This window comes from Bison bison, unplaced genomic scaffold (assembly GCF_000754665.1).
Source record: "Bison bison bison isolate TAMUID 2011002044 unplaced genomic scaffold, Bison_UMD1.0 scf7180017864314, whole genome shotgun sequence".
Classification (NCBI taxonomy): Eukaryota; Metazoa; Chordata; class Mammalia; order Artiodactyla; family Bovidae; genus Bison; species Bison bison.
In genome coordinates this window covers 1537866-1558823 of record NW_011494886.1, presented here as the reverse complement: position 1 = coordinate 1558823, position 20958 = coordinate 1537866, and the positions used below count along the sequence as shown (strand labels likewise).

General features: G+C 37.3%; 1 protein-coding gene across 10 annotated transcripts in view; it reads right to left on the bottom strand.

Annotated features, from left to right (window-relative positions):
- Positions 1-20958, bottom strand: part of PHLDB2 (pleckstrin homology-like domain, family B, member 2) — a 242637-nt gene that overhangs the window by 24478 nt on the left and 197201 nt on the right. For 7 of the 10 annotated variants that reach the window (XM_010852738.1, XM_010852730.1, XM_010852731.1 and 4 more), the window contains 6 exons: positions 15044-15199; positions 13653-13763; positions 11008-11097; positions 7279-7422; positions 4398-4538; positions 3089-3188 (listed from right to left, as the gene is read on the bottom strand). In XM_010852738.1, the coding sequence (XP_010851040.1) occupies positions 3089-3188; positions 4398-4538; positions 7279-7422; positions 11008-11097; positions 13653-13763; positions 15044-15199 (742 nt within the window). The remainder of the gene's footprint in view (positions 1-3088; positions 3189-4397; positions 4539-7278; positions 7423-11007; positions 11098-13652; positions 13764-15043; positions 15200-20958) is intronic. The other 3 variants (XM_010852733.1, XM_010852734.1, XM_010852737.1) reach the window with 3 other exon arrangements.

The window sequence follows — 20958 nt, the reverse complement described above, 5'->3', positions numbered from 1 at the left end:
TTGTATAGCCCATGGGGTCGCAAAGAGTCAGACACAACTGAGCGACTTTCACTTTCACTGTATACTAGGTTTTAAGGCTTAAATGGAATATTAGGAGCCTCCTAAATCCTTCCATCCTCTCACATAGCCTGCTTTATTTATACCTGGCCTCTATAAAGGAGAAACATCGTATCTTATACTTAGCCTATACACAGTACAAGCCCACTCTTTGCTTTATCTAGATCCTGAGTCTTATGAAGCAACGCTTCCGAATCACTTGTGTTTCCTGTATGATCTGACCTTGCAATAAAAAACCAAGACAAAGAGGGTCATGCAGCTGCCTGTGAATGAACAGCAGCTGCACGCAGCATTGTGTTTTTAGCAAACGTGCAACAATTTCCCTCTATTGTGTAAAAGAAATAATCATTAGACTAAAAATCCACCATTGTACAGTGTTAAATCTGATCATTTCTTAAAGATGACTTGACAATGATCTTTCACTACTTGCTGGAAACAAAAACACCACACAGGGAGGTTGTCATACCTTTCTTGGACTTTCCTGCATTGAACAGAAGAAAAAGGACAAAGATTTCATTCATTCTAAAGCTTACAAAGGGATGGGTCACAAGTTGTACAAAAGCCAATAACCATTTCAACTGTAAGAGTTGAGTTCCTGGGCTCTTTGCTTTAAACTCTGCTCTCAGAGGCCTTTGTTTGCATGATTCACACTGTCAGGTCTATGACAAGAGTGCTTATTGAAGGAAGGCTTATACTTACACCATTGTCCTTGATGGATCCATTATGAATAAGCAGCAAAAAAACAGTTCATTTAAGTTAATAGTATAAGTCGTGAAAATGATAAGGTCTATTTTATTTGAGTTAATGAAAAATGTGCAAGGTCCAATTTTTTCAAAACCATGGACTTTTACTTGGCATTTGCTATTTTAATGGCACCAACAATTGACGGTGAAACAATTCTAAATGAAATTATGATTCATCCTTCCTGGTCCTTGCGGCCCACCTGTATGGGTTTAGTAGAAAATCCTGCCAATTTTTATGGTTCGTTGTAGTTCTAAAAACTGCAATCCCTACCCACTCCTCCTCTGGGTGGGGGAGCCAAAGGTGGCAGGCTGGCCTCATAAGATATATCACATCCTCTCACATCAACACACACATGATGCTTCTCTATTTCTTCGGGAACTGTCTCATCATGACCACATGAAACTCTTTAAGAGGAACACCACTCAGAGCTGCAGCGGGGGAAGACTGAGGCTGCAGGCTTCCGGGATGCACAAAAGACCTATCAGTGAAGAACAGGAGCACAAAAGACAGGTCAAAGACAACAGGTTTGGCAGAGGGCACCTAATGTGACCTAAGGGAATTGGCTCAGCTTTTTCTCCATGAACCTAACATGGGGAATCCCATTATTTGAGGGGAACACAGATGAGGAAAAACAGAGATCGAACATCCCTTTAGTTTCACCATATTCTCACAAGAATCCTCTAAAACAATGTTGTTTACAGCCCTTTTTACAAATCTATTTGCTATACAGGTCTAGCTTTTCTTACTCTATTTTAAGGAAAAAAATTTTTAACATAAAGTATGTGTTGTGGCCAATCTGAACTTTGATGTCTTCAGCCAGTGGGAAAAATGTTCAAAAAGAAGTCCATAAATATCACAGAAAAATGTTTCAACAGAAAATAGACTTGACCCACAAGTGAACAGTAATAAATGAGAGCCAAATATACTCATTTATGTTTAATTATTTATAAACTATGGGATATTTTTAGTTTATTAAGAAATTATGATAAAAGAGAAGTCAAATGCATTTTATTAAAATAAATAAAACCTCTCATATATTATAAACCACTTTTATGAATACCATAGCCTCTATTAACCCTTAAATCACACTGGTAATGATATGAAATCCTCTTTCAAGGGTACCTATATGTATGTACATCTCACTTAGCCACACACACACATACATTATGTATACATGCATATATATATACCAATATATAAACATATTTCTGATGGTAATAGTGATTATTCTCTGGTGACATTAGCAAAGATGCCAAGCAGTCAGAATTGCATCCTAGCCACCTTAGAGGGAATAGCTTTAAAATGAATGCATTGAGAGGAAAGATGCCCATCATCCTGTCAGCATCCCACTCACATCCTGGGCACACCTCCAACACTGAATTTACCACATTTGATTGAAATTATCAGTTATGTTTCTGTCTGCCTCATGAGACTAGGTATTTCAAGGGCAAGGATCATGTCATTTATTTGCATTTTTGCTACCTGGCACCATAACTGCTCAAAAGTCAAGGCCAAATAAGTTGACCTAAAGCCCCATTTTAACACAATAAATCTAATCTCCACAAGGAGCTCACCTCTGGAATTGCCTTATTTTCTTCTAGCCGTACACAGACTGCTTGAGAATACCATTAGAAATGCAATGTATTATTTCAAAGAAATAGAACATGCTGAGAATCCAAGTCTACCTGAAACCTAACAACCACATAAAAGTTCAACCCACATTAGAAGGCCTGAAGGAAAGTCTGTGCTGGGCCACTAATTCTGTGTGTTAGCTCAGGGAATCTTTAGCTCAATGAGTCAGTCCTCTAGTGGGAGAGTGGCTCAGCCACAAACCAGGGGAGCGACTTAGCTAAGTGCCCTGATAATCTGTCAGAATCTCAGGGGTCTTTTTTTTCTTTCTTTCAATCAGATAAGAAGGTTAGTAATTCTCTAGGGGCCTTTCTGAATGGAAAATTCCACTGCATTTATAAAAAGTGTAATGGGAATATACCAGCCATGTGTGCATATAGTAAAACTTATCTCAGTACAACAATAAGAAGATTTATATATACATTCCCCCTCTTTACATTAAGAGTAAAGCTGACTGAATCACTTTGCTGTAGAGCAGAAATTAATACAACATTGTAAACTATACTTCAATAAATTTAAAAAATAAAAATAAAAAAGTGACATTTAGGACTTTGGTTGATCCCCTGTCTAATGACCCCCAATTCTGTTCTGATTCCCTCTCCCTGAGAAATTCTAATGCTTGACAAAGGGCTTGACCCCACACTTACAAGATACCTACCTCTGAGCATCCTCCGAGATTCTGAGTCTTTGGTCATGGTTGCTAGCGAGTGGGGGAGCACGCTGCCACAGCTGTTGCTCTGTCCCAGGGGCAGGTGGCCCTGTGAGAACCAGGAGGAAACAATTCAGGCAAGCTGCAAGCCCAATGGTCCCTTCGGACACAGCCACATTGCTGTTTGCCTAACTCCTAATTAAGTGCAGAAGGCAGGTCTTTGCAACCAATGTATTGATGCTAAATGGTACAGACCAGTTGCTGTCACTCCCCCAGAGCTTTGCAGCAGCCTCAGCATCACAGCCATTCCTCCACAAGCAGCAGTTCCAGAAGTGAAGACAGATGGGGAAAACACTGTCTAGAACCACCTTCGAGAAAAACTCAAAAGTCCTTCATGCGCCAGGGGCAGAGAGTAGATGCAGGGACAAGAACGCATGCATGTCATGCACAAGGACAGAGGAGATCACACACATGACAAGGGCACCAGCTTCCATCTGCTCCTAGTGATCAAGTGGGCTAAAAACTGGAGAATCCTCCTAACTGTCCCGGTGGTTTTAGCACTCTTTTAAAATAACAAAATCCTAGTGTAAAACATTCTGGGAACACCAGTTTATAAAATAGATAAAAAACAAAGTTATTCTGATTAAGGGCAAGAGAAGGACTCCAACTTCTGTCCCACTCAGAGCCTCCTTCTCTCTTGCCCTTGCCTTCATCCTGCCATGACCCTTCAGGCAAGTCAGCAGAACAGGAGTGAGAGCGACTCAGGCATCACACCACATGGGCTGACATTCTAGCATCAATGCCAACCAGCTGAGGACACATGGACCACTCACCTAGCTTCTTTCCACTTCAGTTTTTCCATGTGTACAATGGAGATACTAATTAGTATTAATACCTCTACTGCATGGTGTTGAGTTTTACAGTCAAACGATACACCTAAAAGGCGTAGCCCAGTGTCAGGTTCCAAGAAATGATCCAATAAATATCGGTTGCTAATACTCCAAGAAGCCAGAGCTTACATCCTCCAATTTCCAGATCTAGGATGCAGCCCTGGGAGTGTGTCATGGAAGTGAATGCCACTCACCACTTGTGTGGTGGCGGCAGAACACACCCTGGACCAGGTGCTGTGGTCCCAGAGCTTACAATTCCAAATGTCCTCTGAACAAGATAGAAAGTGCAATTCAGTTATGATGTCTGCCCAACAAGCAAACTTAACAATCTATTATTGAGCATTTTCTTTAAGGCCTTTGCATGTCAGTCAACATAAGGACAGAAAGACTCACTGACGGTGAGGCTCGTGATTCTCCCCATGTCCTACCTTTGGGGTGGTGCTTCTCCCCATAGTAGCACTGCTGAAATGTGGGGATATGGAAGGTGTGGTTTTCTTTCGAGGCAAAGTGTCACTCAGATAGAGGCCTTCCTGGTGCTGTTTTTTCCTTTCTTCCAGACTTCTAAAATGCTTTAGATGCAAATGTAAAGCAGAATAGCAAAACTTGACTAATTGAAACAGATCACTAAAGAAATTAAGAAGTATGCATTTACAAAGAAGCTCTGGAATGTTAACACAGACTAGAAAAAAATTATTCAACTTATACTCAAGTTCGCTAAGAGACCTGGGCTAACATTTGGTAAGATACATAGACATGAGAAGTATTTATTGCTGAACCTCGAAAAATTCAGAAAAATCCACCTGTCACTTTGACAGTAGTGCCGGCTGCCTTGGGGCCTCAGGGCAACTTACAAGTTATTATGATGGTTGCCATGTGGATGGCAGAACAGTCAGTGGACAAAGCATAAGTAGTTTCCCCCCTTGTCTGTCTGGACAGTTCTGTGTGATGGCACAGATCCCAGAGTGAGGAGAATAAGAAACGGGAGAAGGAAGAAGATGAAGAGAAAGCAAAACAGGGAAGTTGGTTTAAAGATGGAATCATGTTTCAATCACATAAACATACTCCAAATCTACATGATGTTTCCTTATAAGGCATCCTTCCAGACTGAAAAAAAGATCTTGGCCAAGGAGCCTCCATAGCAGTCCTTTACATTTGAAAATCCTCCTGTTGACCATTTCACTTTTTTTTTCAGATTCCTAAGGCAACATTTTGCCAACTTGAAACTTACCCATGTTTTTCTTAGCCTTCCCCAAAATGTCTTCGATAGGAAAGATATTCTCTAATTAGAGGTTCTTTAGGTTGGATCATTTTAATACTAAACTCAGGCTTCTGAAATATCTAAAAATTAATGCAACTCTGAAATATCAAATTTTCTATCAATCTTCCAACATGCCAATCATGAAGAATATCTTCACTTTAACTTAACAATTTTCTATTTATACTAGACATTTATTAACCTAAAACTAGCAAGGAGATATGGTCCTTTAACCAAAGATAATAGATAGGAAAGGTAGCTTTAAGAAAGTTAAGAGAAAGGCATAATGAACCAGAGCTCACCTACTTTGGGAGGTCTATTGACTGACACCTTAGGATCTTCTGAGGCCAAATTCATGTAAGGATTTGATTATAGTTCAAAGTTTCAAAACAAAATGTTTTGGTGGTTTAGTTGCTAAGTCATGTTCGACTCTTGAGACCCTGTGGACTGTAGCCCACCAGGCTTCATTGTCCAAGGAATTCCCCAGGCAAGAATACTGGAGTGGGTTGCCATTTCCTTCTCCAGGGGATCTTCCTGACCGAGGGATCAAACCTGGGTCTCCTGCATTGCAGGCAGATTCTTTACCAACTGAGACACTAGGGCAGTCCATGAGTATTCATAAAATGTCCTAAAAAGAGGGCAACACGTTTGGAAGAAGAAATTGTTTATTTTAAATTATGTAATAAAAAACTGTTGTTCTATGGACCAAATGCACTGCTTGTGATATGACTCTGGACAAGCTGCTTACCAACACTGAGTCTCAGTTCCCTACATATCAATACAGAGATAGCTCATATTTCATGGGATTGTTAGAAGGAAGAAATGAGACATTTGTAAAATGCTAAGGAAGTTTTGACTCACAGCAGAGGAATGGTATCTACTATTATGGTTTCAATAATGTGTAAGGAAAATATTTTGTGTTGGCATGGCAACTTTGTATACCATGGATTTTATGGAAATAATTACTATGATTTTGAAAAATACCTGAAGTTGCAACATTTTGACTGAATGGGAACTGAAGCCTGAGGATGTGAAACTAGCTCCAACATATCAAAAGCCAGGAGAGGACACTCAAGGTCTCAAGCTCTCTAACAATCCCCACACTCTTAGGGCCAAAATAAATGTTCTTTTTAAAAAAAAGGAGTATGCACCTTATCTTTTTAAAAAATATCTTTGGAAAAACTGAAGAAAAGATTTCACATCAGTACATCTGTTGTCAAGGTAAAATTCCCAAACTCTAAATGCCAGCTCCTAATTACCTGCTGGTCCTGCTGCTGTTGCCTCCTGTGTTTCTTAGCTGGTAGAGGAGGAGGTGTGTCATTTAAAGGAAAAGAATCGACAAAGGTAGCCACGGCTTCAGGCCAAGGGGCTGATGGAGGTTGAGTGATAGGATGAGAAGAAAGAGTGGAAGGAAACATAAATCCAGGACAGACAGACGATCTTTGCTTTAAAGGAGAGAAAAAAAGTATTTATGTGTCCATATGAAATGAAAGAATAAGACAAAGAAATGAAATCGATAATCTCATTGTTCTGTTTTCTTATATGTTACTCAAGGAGTCATAAATGATGTGGAGTATCTTTAAATTTAGCCTTGTGTTCAAATCCCACACTTGGATTAGTAGGAAGTGTTTTAATTTACTATTATTTATCTCTCCCCAGATGTTTTAAAGCAGCAGACAATGAAAAAGAAATCCGTACTGTAAAACAAAATTGAATACAAAATCAAACTGGAAAGGTGCTTCAAACCAACAATTTTAGAAAGTCTCTCTGGTTTCTAAGAAAACGAGGCTGGGCTAAAGCGCTAAGATAGAGTTTATTCTTCTGAACTTCCTTCTCCTAGTACTCTATACTCTGTACCATATTTCATGGTTTCAAGTATTATTATTAGTAGAGCATTACTTCCCAAATTGGTCTGTTTTTTAAACGCCGCATCACTCCAGCCCTCTGGTCAACCAGACATATCTTTGTCTCACACACCGTCGTTTTCTGTCAACCATGGGTTAATTTTTGACATGAGGAAAGCAGTGAATGAATGAAATGGCATGCCAACACACCTCTTTACTTTGTGGCTGGCTCATCAGCACAGCTGTGGTAGGCCCAGCGGCAGCAGCATCAGCATCAGCAGGGAACTGAGTGGAAGGGGGGAGATTCGTGGAACTGCCACATGACTCATTAATTTCATTTACAGTGATATAGCCCTAAAAGGAGGAATTGATACATTAAACATGAGGAAAGCAGGAGCTGAAGCATGTGAGAGTATTAATGCTCCAGTACAATGGAGTTAGCTCAGAGCATCACAGCCAGGTATCTGTGGTATTATCAAATGTTTCATTAAGGCAATCATCAGTTATTAAAATGGATGTATGGTGCTTAATCTTGAAAACTTGTATTTCCAACATAAGTAAATTTTCAGATAAAATCAAAATGACTTATTATAAATAACACAATACCTTTGATTTAAAAATATCCATCCATGTCAGCATTCATTCTGTTGACTGAATAAGGTTGTCACTACACAGCGTTTAAAATAATCACACACAAAAATAAATCTGAGACATAAAATCGACAATGCAACCACTCTCTGATTCAAGAGACTTTTCCATAAATCTTTATTTTTAAGATTTTCTCTTTTTCTCCTGTTGCCTGACAAACTAGAGAGTGAATAAATATAGATTAGGGACTACTGACTTTTGCACTAAGACATTTACAAATCAGTAGTTTATTTTTAATAGAATCTAGTTTTTAGGCATCTCAACAAAATGAAAATGAAAAGGACACTATTCTCCTGTGAGCCTTCCCTAACAAGAGAAATGTACACGCACTCGTGCGCGTGCACACACACACATCGCGCACACACACACACACACACATCGCATACACACACACACCCTTAAGGCAAAGTTGCAGCTCAAGATTGTTTCAGTTTAAGGCAACTTCCCTCTAGAACAGTGAATTTTGTTACTTTTAAATTCAATGATTCAGTTGTGGCTTCAGCTTAGAGAAAATACCCATGAATCAAAATCTTTGAGAATAAAAATTTCTGAATTTACATTTGAGGAAAAGGCCCTTGTAAATTACCATGGAAAGTAATTGTACAGACCATTCATATTTTCACTACATGAATAAAATAGTATGAAAAAAGAATAAAGGGTATAAATTAGCATCTCTCTTTTAAAAGTAAATTGTGTTAAATTTCGGAGAAGGCGATGGCACCCCACTCCAGTACTCTTGCCTGGAAAATCCCATGGATGGAGGAGCCTGGGAGGCTGCAGTCCACGGGGTTGCAAAGAGTCGGACACGACTGAGCAATTTCACTTTCACTTTTCACTTTCATGCACTGGAGAAGGAAATGGCAACCCACTCCAGTGTTCTTGCCTGGAGAATCTCAGGGACGAGGGAGCCTGGTGGGCTGCCGTCTATGGGGTCGCACAGAGTTGGACACGACTGAAGCAACTTAGCAGCAGCAGCAGCAGTGTTAAATTTAATATTTGAGTTCTACTTGTCCATCAATCCTTTCAGACAGTGGCTCCAGGAAAGGTAAGATATTGTTATGCTGGTAAAGCAAAAATCCCAGACGGGAAAACAAGGTTTTCACTGAGAGTTTATAATTCTGACAAAGTAGAGAAAACCAGAGTTGACTATTTATAAATTGAAGATATCAAAATTCTGCTGAATTTAGTTCTGCACTTCAGAAAGGGACAATAAGATAGTATGTAAAGTTTTATAATTTAAACTGAAGAAAGGAAGTTGAAAATTGGGTTGTTAAATTTATTTTATCTTTGAGAATGAATGAGTAGCAACTTGAGTTATTCTTTGGCTAAGTTGGTAGAATCTTTCAAAACCAAAATTTGATTCCTACATGATTCATATAATAACCTATTATAACTGTAATAATCTAATTAATTGCTTAAAAATGTATATCATTTTTCAAAAGTGGGACTTATTTAAAAGAGTTGGATATAAATTCATCATTCTTTTAAAAGAAATATAGAGAATGAGAGAGTTGGGGGGAGAAAGAAAGACAAGAGAAAGAAAGAAAATTAAAACATCTTCTGAGCCAAGTCCGCTAGACGCGAGAGAGAACACATAGCCACGCAACAAACATGAGAGTTGCAGACACACAAATACAGTCAAAACATCAAATGGGCTTTCAACAACAGGAGGGTTGCAGAGAAAAAGAGTAACTCTTTAATAGAAAGGCAAAGATTTTATTCTTCTAAGAGGTAAAGAGACCTTAGACCCTATCTAATGCATTTGGAAGCCACAAGCCCTTCAAACTCACGTCCAGAGTCACACTGCATACCTTTCTGCTTAAACCTATTCTTTCTCCAGTCTTCTCTATCTCAATAACAGCTACTCACCACCCACTTCATTATTCAAACTGGAATTTTTAACAGCAGCATTCCTGACAATGCCCTTAACGTACTTCACTCCCACATCCAATCTATCAGCAAGAACTGTCAACTCTACCTCCAAAGCATTTCTGCATCTAGCTGGTTCTGTCCATCTTTCTTTATTTGTTCAAATTCAAGTCACCAGCACCTCCAACTTATACTGCAATCACTGCCCCACTGGCTTTCCAGCAACTCTTCTTTATAATCCAGTAGAGCAGCTCAGAATGATCTTTAACAAATGGATCTCAAATAATGTCACCTCCCTGCTTAAAACCACTCAGTGGCTTCCCATCCACATAAAATAAACTATATTTCTTTAACATGACTCACAAGAGCCAGCCCCTGCCCGCCTCACTGACATAATCTTATTCCTCTACACTCCATTCACAAGCATCCTTTATGCAGTGAATCTGCCAGTTCTGTGTTGTAAATAATGGAGAGAAACTCCTTAACTGAATGGTCTAATAAAGCTTTTGTGGAAACATTTCACAAAATGCTTCCAAGGTACGTATCAGTACGTATCAGTCACACCTGTTATGTGATGAGCATTTACTTCACACACACACACACACACACACACACACACATATATACATACACACACACAGAGAAAATATTTTCTATTTTCTATGAAGGAATTCCTAACTTTACTGCTTTTTTTAAAGCAGTTTATAAAGTGGTTTTTGCTATTACAAAAAATTTTATGCATAAGCAAGCTTTTTCTTTAGCTTTTTGGAAAAAAAAAAAAAAGATCAAGAAAGCTCTTTCTTTCTGGTCAGGGTTCTAATTTTCCAAATTAGAGTTAAAATATTTTTACCATTATAGGAGTGTAGCTCTATAAAAAGATAGTTGGGAAAGGGTGGTCATGGGGTCTTGGGAAAGATGAACGTTTGGGATACAGAGGGTGTACAGCTTAATGTAAACAGGATTTTTCCAATTTAGGGCGAAATAACCCAGACAACACTGGGGGAAAAGGGTAGAGATGTTTGGGGGCTTTTCACGTTCCAGAAGACATAGGAAAAAGAGAAGAAAGTAGGAAAGATGAGAAACTGAGAAAGGAAAATGCAAGAGGAAAGAAGAGCTATCAAGACTAGTTTTGGTTTGGATCCTAAACGTTTGAAACCCCAAAGTAACCCACATCACTATTAAGCAAAGTGTACACACACACACACACACACACACACACACACACAGCATCTGCATCAGACATAAAGATAATCCCTGAAATTCTCAAAGCATAAATCAGGAAAGGCAGGAAAACCTCAAAGCACTGAGTGCTTTCACAAGTCACTTCAGTTCACGTTTCCCAGTCAGCTAATCCCAGAAAACTGAGGTACATCTCCTGAGTTCTAAGGTGATAACGAGTGGACATGTAAAATCACAGCTTACCTCTTTCAGAGTATTGGGGGTGACAGGAAACCCTTTCCCCCCAGAGAGGCTGGAGTATTTCTTTTCCAAATTACAAAGATTTTCCTTTTCCTGAAGGAACACAAAATCTATTAAGCTGAGTCAACTTTGTATTTTCCTGATGACTAACAATGTCACTCTTGCATGGGACTTATTGACTCTTCACATAACTTCTTTTGTGAAATGTTTCAATTACAGCCTTTTGTCTGTTTTTTAAAATTTTATTTGTTGGTTGTTTACTATTTTTGAGTTTTGGAGTTTCTAATATATTCTGTATACAAGTTTTTTGTCATTTACTCTTTTAGAAATCTTTGTTTACTCTGAGGCCACGAAGGTATACTTGCCAACCTGTATTTTCTAGAAACTTTATCTTGCTAATTTTTATGTTTAGGTCTGTAATTTGTCTCAAATTAATTTATATGCATGATATGAGGATAAACAGTGTTCAGATTCATTGTTTTCCATGTTTGCCCAGTTGATCCAGCACCATGTGCTGGACTTTCCTTTCCCTCTGGATTGTCTTGGAACCTTTGTCAAAAATCAACAGACTGTATGTGTTAGTCTATTTCTAGATTCTGTTCGGTTCCTCTGATCTATATGTCTATTTGTATGCCAGCACCACGCCCTCTTAAATGCTATAGCTTTACAGTAAAACTTGAAGTCAAATAGTATAAATCCTCCAATTTTGTTCTTGTTCAAAGTTGTCTTGGCTATGCTATGCCCTTTACATTTTCATGTACATTCGATTCCCATTATCTGCAGTGATGACCTTCTATAATGTTGCCACAAACACTGAAGCAGTGAATACTGATCCACTGTTCCAAAGGGAAATATAAGTTTGGGTTGCTGTGGGCATCTGGTCACAATATTTTCATCAACCGATCACTACAGAACTTTGTCTTAACGTGTGTTTCCATTTAAAGACATCTTATTTAATAGACAGTGTTGCTTGTTAACATGAAACTCATAGCCAACAGTACTATAATTCCTGACTGAAAGCTGTTTATCTAACAGATGTATTTTCACCACGAGGCACATCACAACTTTCCTGCCCTTAGAACACCAGACAATACTTTAGCACTTGTGAGGCATTTTAAACAGCAAAATCACCGATGAAAAGCACAAAAACATGAAAACATGGCACCAAATGGTCTACAAAAAGGACATTTGCTTACAGCATGAGAGCAAAACAAGAAGGCAGAGTACTGTCTTGTTCAACCTCAACTGAGATTATGAACGTCCATTGAGTGACTCAAAATTTTCACTGTTCTGTGCTCACCTGTCCATCAATGACTGCATGACAAGTGTTGATTTTAGGGTTACAAAGGTTAGTAATTAGGTAGAGTCACAAATACGGACCCCGTGAATAATGAAGATCAACTGCAAATTTTAGCATCACTAGAATTTTTATTGGGGTTGAGGTGTAGCTATAGGCCAATTTGGGAAAACAAAAATCTTAAGACATAGTTTTTACAATAGAATTATGTATTTTAATGAGGAGATCTTATTTCTACTTTGTGCTTACCCATTAAAAACCTATCACTAAGAGATTTTTTTTCTTTTTTTGCTAAAATTTCAGCAACTACTTAAATATTATATGTTACACAATCTAATTTAAGCTGTGCTTTTGAATCTTGTGTGCAAAAGGTGGTGGGGAGCCTAATAGCACCAGAGTTCACCCCCAGAGCAGGGGATAGGGTTGGAAAGTCCAACTTCAACTGGCAATGTCCAGGTGCTGAAGAAGCAGGAGGAGGGGAACTGCTAGGGATTCATGTGGGCTACAGAGGCACTGTAAGTGAACTCATGATTGCATGTGAAGGGCCTATTTTCTCTTCTCAACCTGCAAATGGCTAAGCAGTAAAGATGGGAACGAGTGCTCCAGCTCCATTTATTCTAGATGGGACCATGGTGCAGCATTGTCTTTAATCCATCATTTGAGATTTGTTCTCTTCTGCACTCCACTCTGAGTACATCTCATATTTTCATGATCCCAAGTGTCCCATTGCTAAATGGCCTGCATGCAAGGCCCAGTCCTGAGACTAGCCCCATCAACTTTAATTTTTTGTGTCTTATCCCTGAAATTAAGAGATTATCAGAAAATTAGGCTGCAGTTTGGACAAAATAAACCCTTTACATGGAGCATATTAGAGGCTGGGTAGATGGGGACACCGTCCCTGTGATGAGGATGACCTTGCCACACCCACATGGGGCATTCACCTCATCAATTAAGCCAAACTAAATCCAATGTGGCATTTGCCAAGAAGACCCATATGCAAATAATTAGAGTTCAAAACACCAGAGCAACTGAGCCAGAATACGTTTAACCTATTTGATGAAAAATAAGATTTTTTTTTAAAGAAGAAAATCAGAAAACATACAGATTTCCCATAGTTTGGATTTCACGCTGTGGAAAAAGCATGAAGAAAATGTCTTTTCTTATTTCTGAATTACAGTTAATCATTCAGAGCATCAGTTTATTAATGTGGAAGATTAAATAAAGATGCATATAGAAAAACCTTCCTTAAATTATAATTCATTCATTAAAAGGCAGTTAGTTTGATGGAAGCGACTTTTCCTGAACTGGAACCTGTGTTTTGCTGTCACCAGTACTGAAAAGAAATACTTACTCTCTGCAGCATCATTATTAAATTATTCTTTTCTTTCACAAAATGATCTTGTTCTCTTTGAGCCTGCTGGACAATGTGATTAGCTTGCTTTTTCAATGCAGAAATTTTTTCCTGGAGGAAAAAAAACCAACCATAGAAAGATGTACATTAGACACTTAAGGGTTTATTGTCTGTCCTGGAAAAGGGAGAAGTGTTTATAACTAGAAGTGCAGTGACCATATTTCATTGATGTTAGGTGTGGTTAGTCGCTCAGTCACGTCTGACTCTTTGCGACCCCATGGACTGCAGTCCGCCAGGCTCCTCTGTCCATGGGGATTCTCCACTCAAGAATACTGGAGTGGGTTGCCATGCCTTCCTCCAGGGGATCTTCCCAACTCAGGGATCAAACCCAGGTGTCCCACAGTACAGGTGGATTCTTTCCATCTGAGCCACTAGGGAAGCCCAAGAATACTGGAGTGGATAGACTATCCCTTCTCCAGGGGAACTTCCTGATCTAGGAATCAAAATGGGGTCTCCTGCACTGTAGGCAGATTCTTTACCAGCAGAGTACCAGGGAAGCCCACCCAATGTTAGGTACGCAGTTATTATTATCCAGACTGTGAAGCAGTTTCTTTGAACTCACAAGCTCAAGGCTTTTCTTTACCTAAGACCAAGTGATTTGGAGTATATTTCAAGTATCCATAAGTCAATGGGAAATCTTGTTTTAGAACATAAATGAATTTCTGACTTCACCTTGGGAGATGCCTCATGGGAAGAAAAACAACGGAATTTCTTGTTTAAACTGAAAGTGTCACCTTCTCCATTGTCCTTTCCCTTAATTTTATTGGTTTAGTACAGAGCACTGGGGTGAGGATTATAAATTTTGGAACAAGAGATGAATTCTGGACTCGACATCTGGGTGCTCAGGGTTGGGTGGAGGCAGTCACTAGCATAGCATTCCCCAAGGCTGCTTCTAATAGTAATAAGCTATCAGCCAGCTTTGAAAACTATTGGGTCTGGAAACAGAAATACCAAAAGAGTTTTCAACAAATTATTTTAAATCAAGTTACTATGATTGCAAAAGCAAATAATTTAAAATAAATATCTAGATTTCTGATTTTCTCTACCTTGGTGTTCACATAAAAGAATCAGACATTCATAAATACATCTACAGCATCAGGTAACACTAACTATACCAAGTCTCACTTTATCTAGTTCGGAGCATCAGCTGGCATGCACGTGGCAGGCTCCATGATCTGCCAAATGTAATAAAACACACAAAGATATTCAGATATAACAGATATACAGACAGATGGACACATGCTATAGCTATATTAACAATCACTATTGTCTCATGGCAAGGGGTATATATATTTTGACTTTTTACACTGAACAACACCTGGTAAAAGTACCTTTCTAGTAACAATGTTCCGTTGATACTCAGCCACTTCACGCAGGAGTTGCTGGGTCAGGTTCTCCTTTTCCTCATCTAGACGGCTTTCACGCTCAAGCTGCTGGAATTCCAGGTCTTCAAAGTGTTTGCTCTCAACATCCAGTAAGTCGGCATCCTTTGGAGAAAATGGAATGAAAACAAGACACACGAGAATGGCTGCAGCCTTCTTAACGTGAAGAAAAAATAAATAAAAGCAGAAAGTCCAAAATATCTTTGCAGTTACAACACTGACCAGGATTAGAACATGATAATCATCTCTTTGGAGTTAAACTCCAGAGTGGTGACTAGGATGAAACTGAAAGGGACTGCGGTAGGGGTGAGGAGGGGGACATTTATTTCACCATTGGTTTTAGACTGTTCTTTGGTTGTAGGAATTCTTGCTTTAACTCTACCAGGTGGCTTTAAAATGGATCATGAAACATAAAAAGAATGCCATAAATAACCTAAACATTATCTGCAGACCAAAGGTGTAACATAATCTCTTGAGAAACTTATTTTTCACAAATTTCCAGATGAAATCAGACTTTAGCATAAAGACTAAATTCAATATTTCAAAGTTGCTTACTATAAAAAATAAAAGATTCAGGGGATAGGGTGGGAGGTGGGAGGGAGGGGATTTATGTATACCTATGGCTGATTCATGTTGATGTATTGCAAAAAAACAACACAATATTATAAAGCAATTATCCTTCAGCTAATAATAAATATATTTTAAAAAATAAACCTTAAAAAAAAGATTTAAAAGTTGGCATACGTAACAGATCAGAGGTACATATATGTACTCAAATGGCATATAACACAAGGCACTTGGGATGTGAGGAAGAAATATTAGACCTTCTTTATATTTATTTTTAGTTTTTCCTTTTCCTTTACAATTTCTCAATAAATGTTCTCTAATGTACATTCAGGTAAAGTAACATATGTAAGATTCTTTAAAATGAATATATATACTTTGAGCATGCATACAATACATATAATACACATATTTATAACATTATATGACCTATATGTATGTACATATAGGAATGCATGCTCAAGTAATTTTAGTGAAGGGAGAAGTCATCAAAAACATTTGAAGACTGGAGTTCTTATATGGGTTTCTGTCAATCCCTTAAAATTGTTTATAAACCTTTTTACTAGAAACAGTAGGAACCACAGTGTTCATAAAGCACAAAGACTGACTCAAAAGGTTAAGCAGTGCTAGTCTAGGAATAAACTTCAGGACATTTAAGAACAAACAGAAATTGTAAAAATCAGTCTAGAAGAGGCATTCTCTAACCTATGAGATGTCTGAAGACAGGGGTGAAACTGGACCTGAGCAGAGGCTGGTGCATGTGGTATGAATTGTTCTCCCATTTACTCAGAGAAAACAAAAAGCCCCCTGATTTGGGGAGCCTTTGACAGAACCATAAAATGTGGTATGTATAGAAGATTCTTTTTAAATATATAATTTATAAATAATTAATGACCCCCCCCCCAAAAAAAAAACAGGCAGCTGGGCTATGTGACTCAGAGCTCTAAGTGCCAGGGCATTTTTTTCAAACAACACATTAAAAAGAGTTGGATTTTGTGTTGTTCTTTCTCAACCTTTTATCAAGCATAGTAGAAAACCTTTTGTATATGCGCATGCACGCACACACACACACATATAGTATGTACGTATAATACGATACATATATTTTAGAAAACATGAATTTTTGCCTAACTAAAAAATTTATGACATTTTGGTTCCACTTGTTTGACTTGGTAAGAATAGAATACTAGATTTCTAATTTATATTTTTCAAAACTTTGATATAGTTTCATGTATTTTGGCATCTAGTATCACTGCTATGTCTAGAAAGTTTATTATCTTAGTGATTTAAAAAAACTGAATGAGGATTGAATCTTTTAATTCAATTCTGAGAATATAAAGAAATACTATCTTGGTTTAAAAAAAACAGGAAAATAAATGTGACACAGTATTATTAACTAAAGTACAGGTTCTGTTCAAATTTCAAAAAAAAAAAAAAGAGTTGGATAAATCTGTGATAAATTAGGTCTATTATCAGTATTTAAACACACTACCCCCCTCTGATTTTCATGTAAGTGATAAATTAAATATTTTAATTAAATGAAATATTTTCCTATCTTCTGGAATTAATTTTATTCTGGGGATGATTCACAAAAGGACTATTAGCTACCATGAAATTACAACCAGCACGATAGCAACAAGATTATTATGCCAACACAGATAGTGGATTCTTAAAGCCTAAGAACAGAAAAAACAAGGTGAAAAACTCATTCAGCATTTCTCAAAACTTCTTTACATTTTAATTGGCCAAATGTAAAGCAGTTTTGGTTTCAAGTAACTGGGTGATATTTCAAATTTATCAGAGATTTCATGCTTATAACTTCTACAAGAATTAATGAATTTGGACTAAATCTAGTTGTTACTAAAGGAATTAAGATGTAACTCTAATGTTATGTCTTAAAACAAAATATCTGCAGTCTTAAAACATCAGTGATATATTTATTCACAGAAGCTTCCATATTCAAGTTTTTAAAGACTTTCAATTAAACTTGGCCTGTGGCTAAAGGTTATTGAGACAAAAATTTTAATAAGGTTTCTTTTTTTTTTCGTTTATAAAGAATGTTCACTCAAAGTGGGCATATGGCTCACAATATATACACTACGCTAGTAAATTGCTTGCCCCACATCTGGTTAATATGCAACATGTGTTATTTTAACCACATGAAGGTCACAAAGTCACTAATTTATTTTTAGTAAATATTTAAACCACTGTATGAAAATAATAGCACACTAGGCAGGAAAGTTTAAAATTAAACCTAAGCTCAGCACTCAGATTCCTCTGGTGTAATCATCTGATCAAGTTATCTAAAGCATTGAAATGTGTGTATATAAACTTACACCGTGAAAGAAAAACAACTTGGGAGGGTAAAAAAAAAACTGTTACAAGATTTTAGGTAAGAATAAGTATTCAAGAGATGGAATTTAGGGGCAGGAGTAGTTTAATTGAGCACAGAATAATATATACAGGAAGCTCAAAGTCAAGTGTGTGACTAGTTGAATGAAAATTTTAACTAAACTTCTCCACTAAAAGAATATGACAAGTCCTTACTGGCTGCAAGTTCAAAGGCCAGGTGTGAAAGGAAATAAAACAGATGTGTTAAAGAAAATTCAGTGAAAGTCATTTTTTCTTCCCAATAACATTTTTGAGAATGTGTAGCTAGTGGTAAAGAACCCGCCTACTAATACAGGAGACTTAAGAGACGTGGTTTCGATCCCTGGGTCAGGAAGATCCCCTGGAGAAGGATATGGCAACCCACTCCAGGATTCTTGCCCGGAGAATCCCATGGACAGAGAAGCCTGGCACGCTACAGTCCATAGGGTCGCAAAGAGTCAGACACAACTGAAGTGACTTAGCACGAAGCATGCATGGCAGAAGTTTACCTGCACAACTTTGTTTTCTTTGCTTTCTTTCAGTAGAGGAACTGAAAGAAGAGACTAGATATGGTATGGCCAGGAGATACTACAAGAATAGTTTTATGACTGCTCAAGGCCAACTCTGAAAGCAAGTTTATAAACTTTTTAAGAGTGTGTTACTATTTCTCTGTCTTTATGCGCTATATTCAAAAACTCTTTTGCATACTTTTTTGAACTGGAAAAAAGACAATGAAAATTGTCTAGTACAAACTTCTCATTTTATACATGAGGATACTGAGGCCCATAGAGGTTGAATGACTTATCCAAGAGTAAAGGATAAACTAACTGTGGACCTAGTGAGGAAAACAGAAAAGGTCTCCTAATTGTAGATATCACTGTATAGAATTTTTTTAAAATCAAGAGACCAAACTCAACCATTCAGCTGAACAAACATCAAAACACAAGAAAACTATCCTAGCCAGGCCTCTGCTGGCAAAGGAAAGGCTCATTTATCTTCAGCTTTTTTTCTCATATCACTTCTATGATTTGACTGGTAAGCCCAATTATCAACTACATTAAATCACAGGCCATGAAATCAACATTGGATGAAAACTGTATTCTGCCTCTAAAGCAATGACTTAGGAGTTAAGAAGCCCAGTCATAAATCCATAGTGTTTATGCACAAAATCATTTTACAGTTTTGGCTCACATATTTGAGATTGCATATAGGCTAAGAAAATTATTTTCTTCCTATTCATTCATTTTCTCGTGTCTGATTTGTTACCTAATGAAGTTAGTTGTAATAAAATCAACATTACTGAATTTAGCTTAAATGCCTTGGGGAAAGCTCTGTAATGAAGTGCTATTCTGGAGTGTTTGCAGTCTGAAGGGAAATGAGTTGTGATAACACAGGAAGCTCCAGTATGAATGGACTTCTCATGAAGTAAGTGAACTTTTTACTGATTAAGCCAAAGGACTGATGAAGAGTCATTTTGATCATTGTCCATCTCTGGAAAACAGAATTAGTATTTCTCTTAATATCAGGTGAACAGAAGCTAGCACAAGCCAGTTTCTCTCCTAAGGAAAGGGGTTTTATGATAAAAATTTTGCAGTCTGCTTGGAAAGGAAGAGGAAGGAGTCTTTGCCTTCGATTAGTGGAATAGGCTGTCTGCATCATTTCCTTTCATCTTTTGTAGTCAAAATCCTTGGAACATACAGAAATTTATGAGTTATCTTATAGTATCTAGATTAAGCAAACTAATTATATTATGCTTGACTTCAAGTTATTAATAGAATTTGCCAATTTTTATTTGGATATTTATAAAGAATACAAGCAATAACTAGATAACTAAAGGAAGGGAAGAACAAAATGTATAACCATGTTTCTGACTCTAAATAAAGCATTATGGTGACTGTGTAAAATCTTTAGCAATAACAAAAACTGAAAAATAGTGAACAAATATAAAAAAATCAGTTTCCCAATCTCTTTTGTGAATTGGCATAAACACATTAAAAAAAAACTACAAACTAAAATAACTTTACAAATACTTTTCTTTTTCCAATCATTTTTATCATAAGACTTTCAGTGAATTGGGACACTGAGGAACAGGAAGTTTTATCTTTTTACAGCAAATTAAGCTGTATACAATAAAATCAATGAAGGGGAAGAAACAGTTTTGAAATTTTTTTTAATCCAACATTGTACAAATTACAAATATTAGAATTGTTAAGCTGTAGTTAACTTGTCTGTACTGGTTTCTTTCTATACTGAAAGATTCTTTCAATCTGTGCAATACCTTGAAAAGCTTCAACTATAAATTTTCATAATCTAGTGATACTCAGGGGTATCAAACGTTTTTGTATTCAAGGTCATCTTAAATATTTTCAAGGGTATACTATCTTAACTGATTTTTACCAAGTTGCCCATTTCCAAGAAGGCACAAACATAGTAATATGAGTAAAACTAGTTTTTCCTACACCTGTGGAATCATAAAATGTTACTTATTTAGGACAAATTACTATTATACTCCTTTAGAGATCCAGAACTATTAATGACTGACTCCCCATAGTCACAGCCTATCTGGGCTGCTGTTTAGAGCAAACAACCCAGCTGTCAAGAGGCTATGAAATATGAAGTGGTCTTCCTAGTGTTTGCAAAACTATCCACCTAGGAAGACAGGTAGCAAGGTCTTTTCAACACTGCCAGTATTAAAGATCGAAGAACAGCCTGATAAAATTCAACTAGAAAATCTATGCTGCATAAAATTTTTAAAAATTATGAAGCCTGAATATTGAATGCCCTGCATCTTGGGTCTTGTTTGATTATGTGATCATGCTAATGAGTTCAATGACACTAAGAATAAGAAAAGAAAAGAAAAACAGAATGATGAGAGGTGGTGGGGAGCAAACCGGAGAATAGAAAAATCTGTGCACAGGAGTATAAAATTA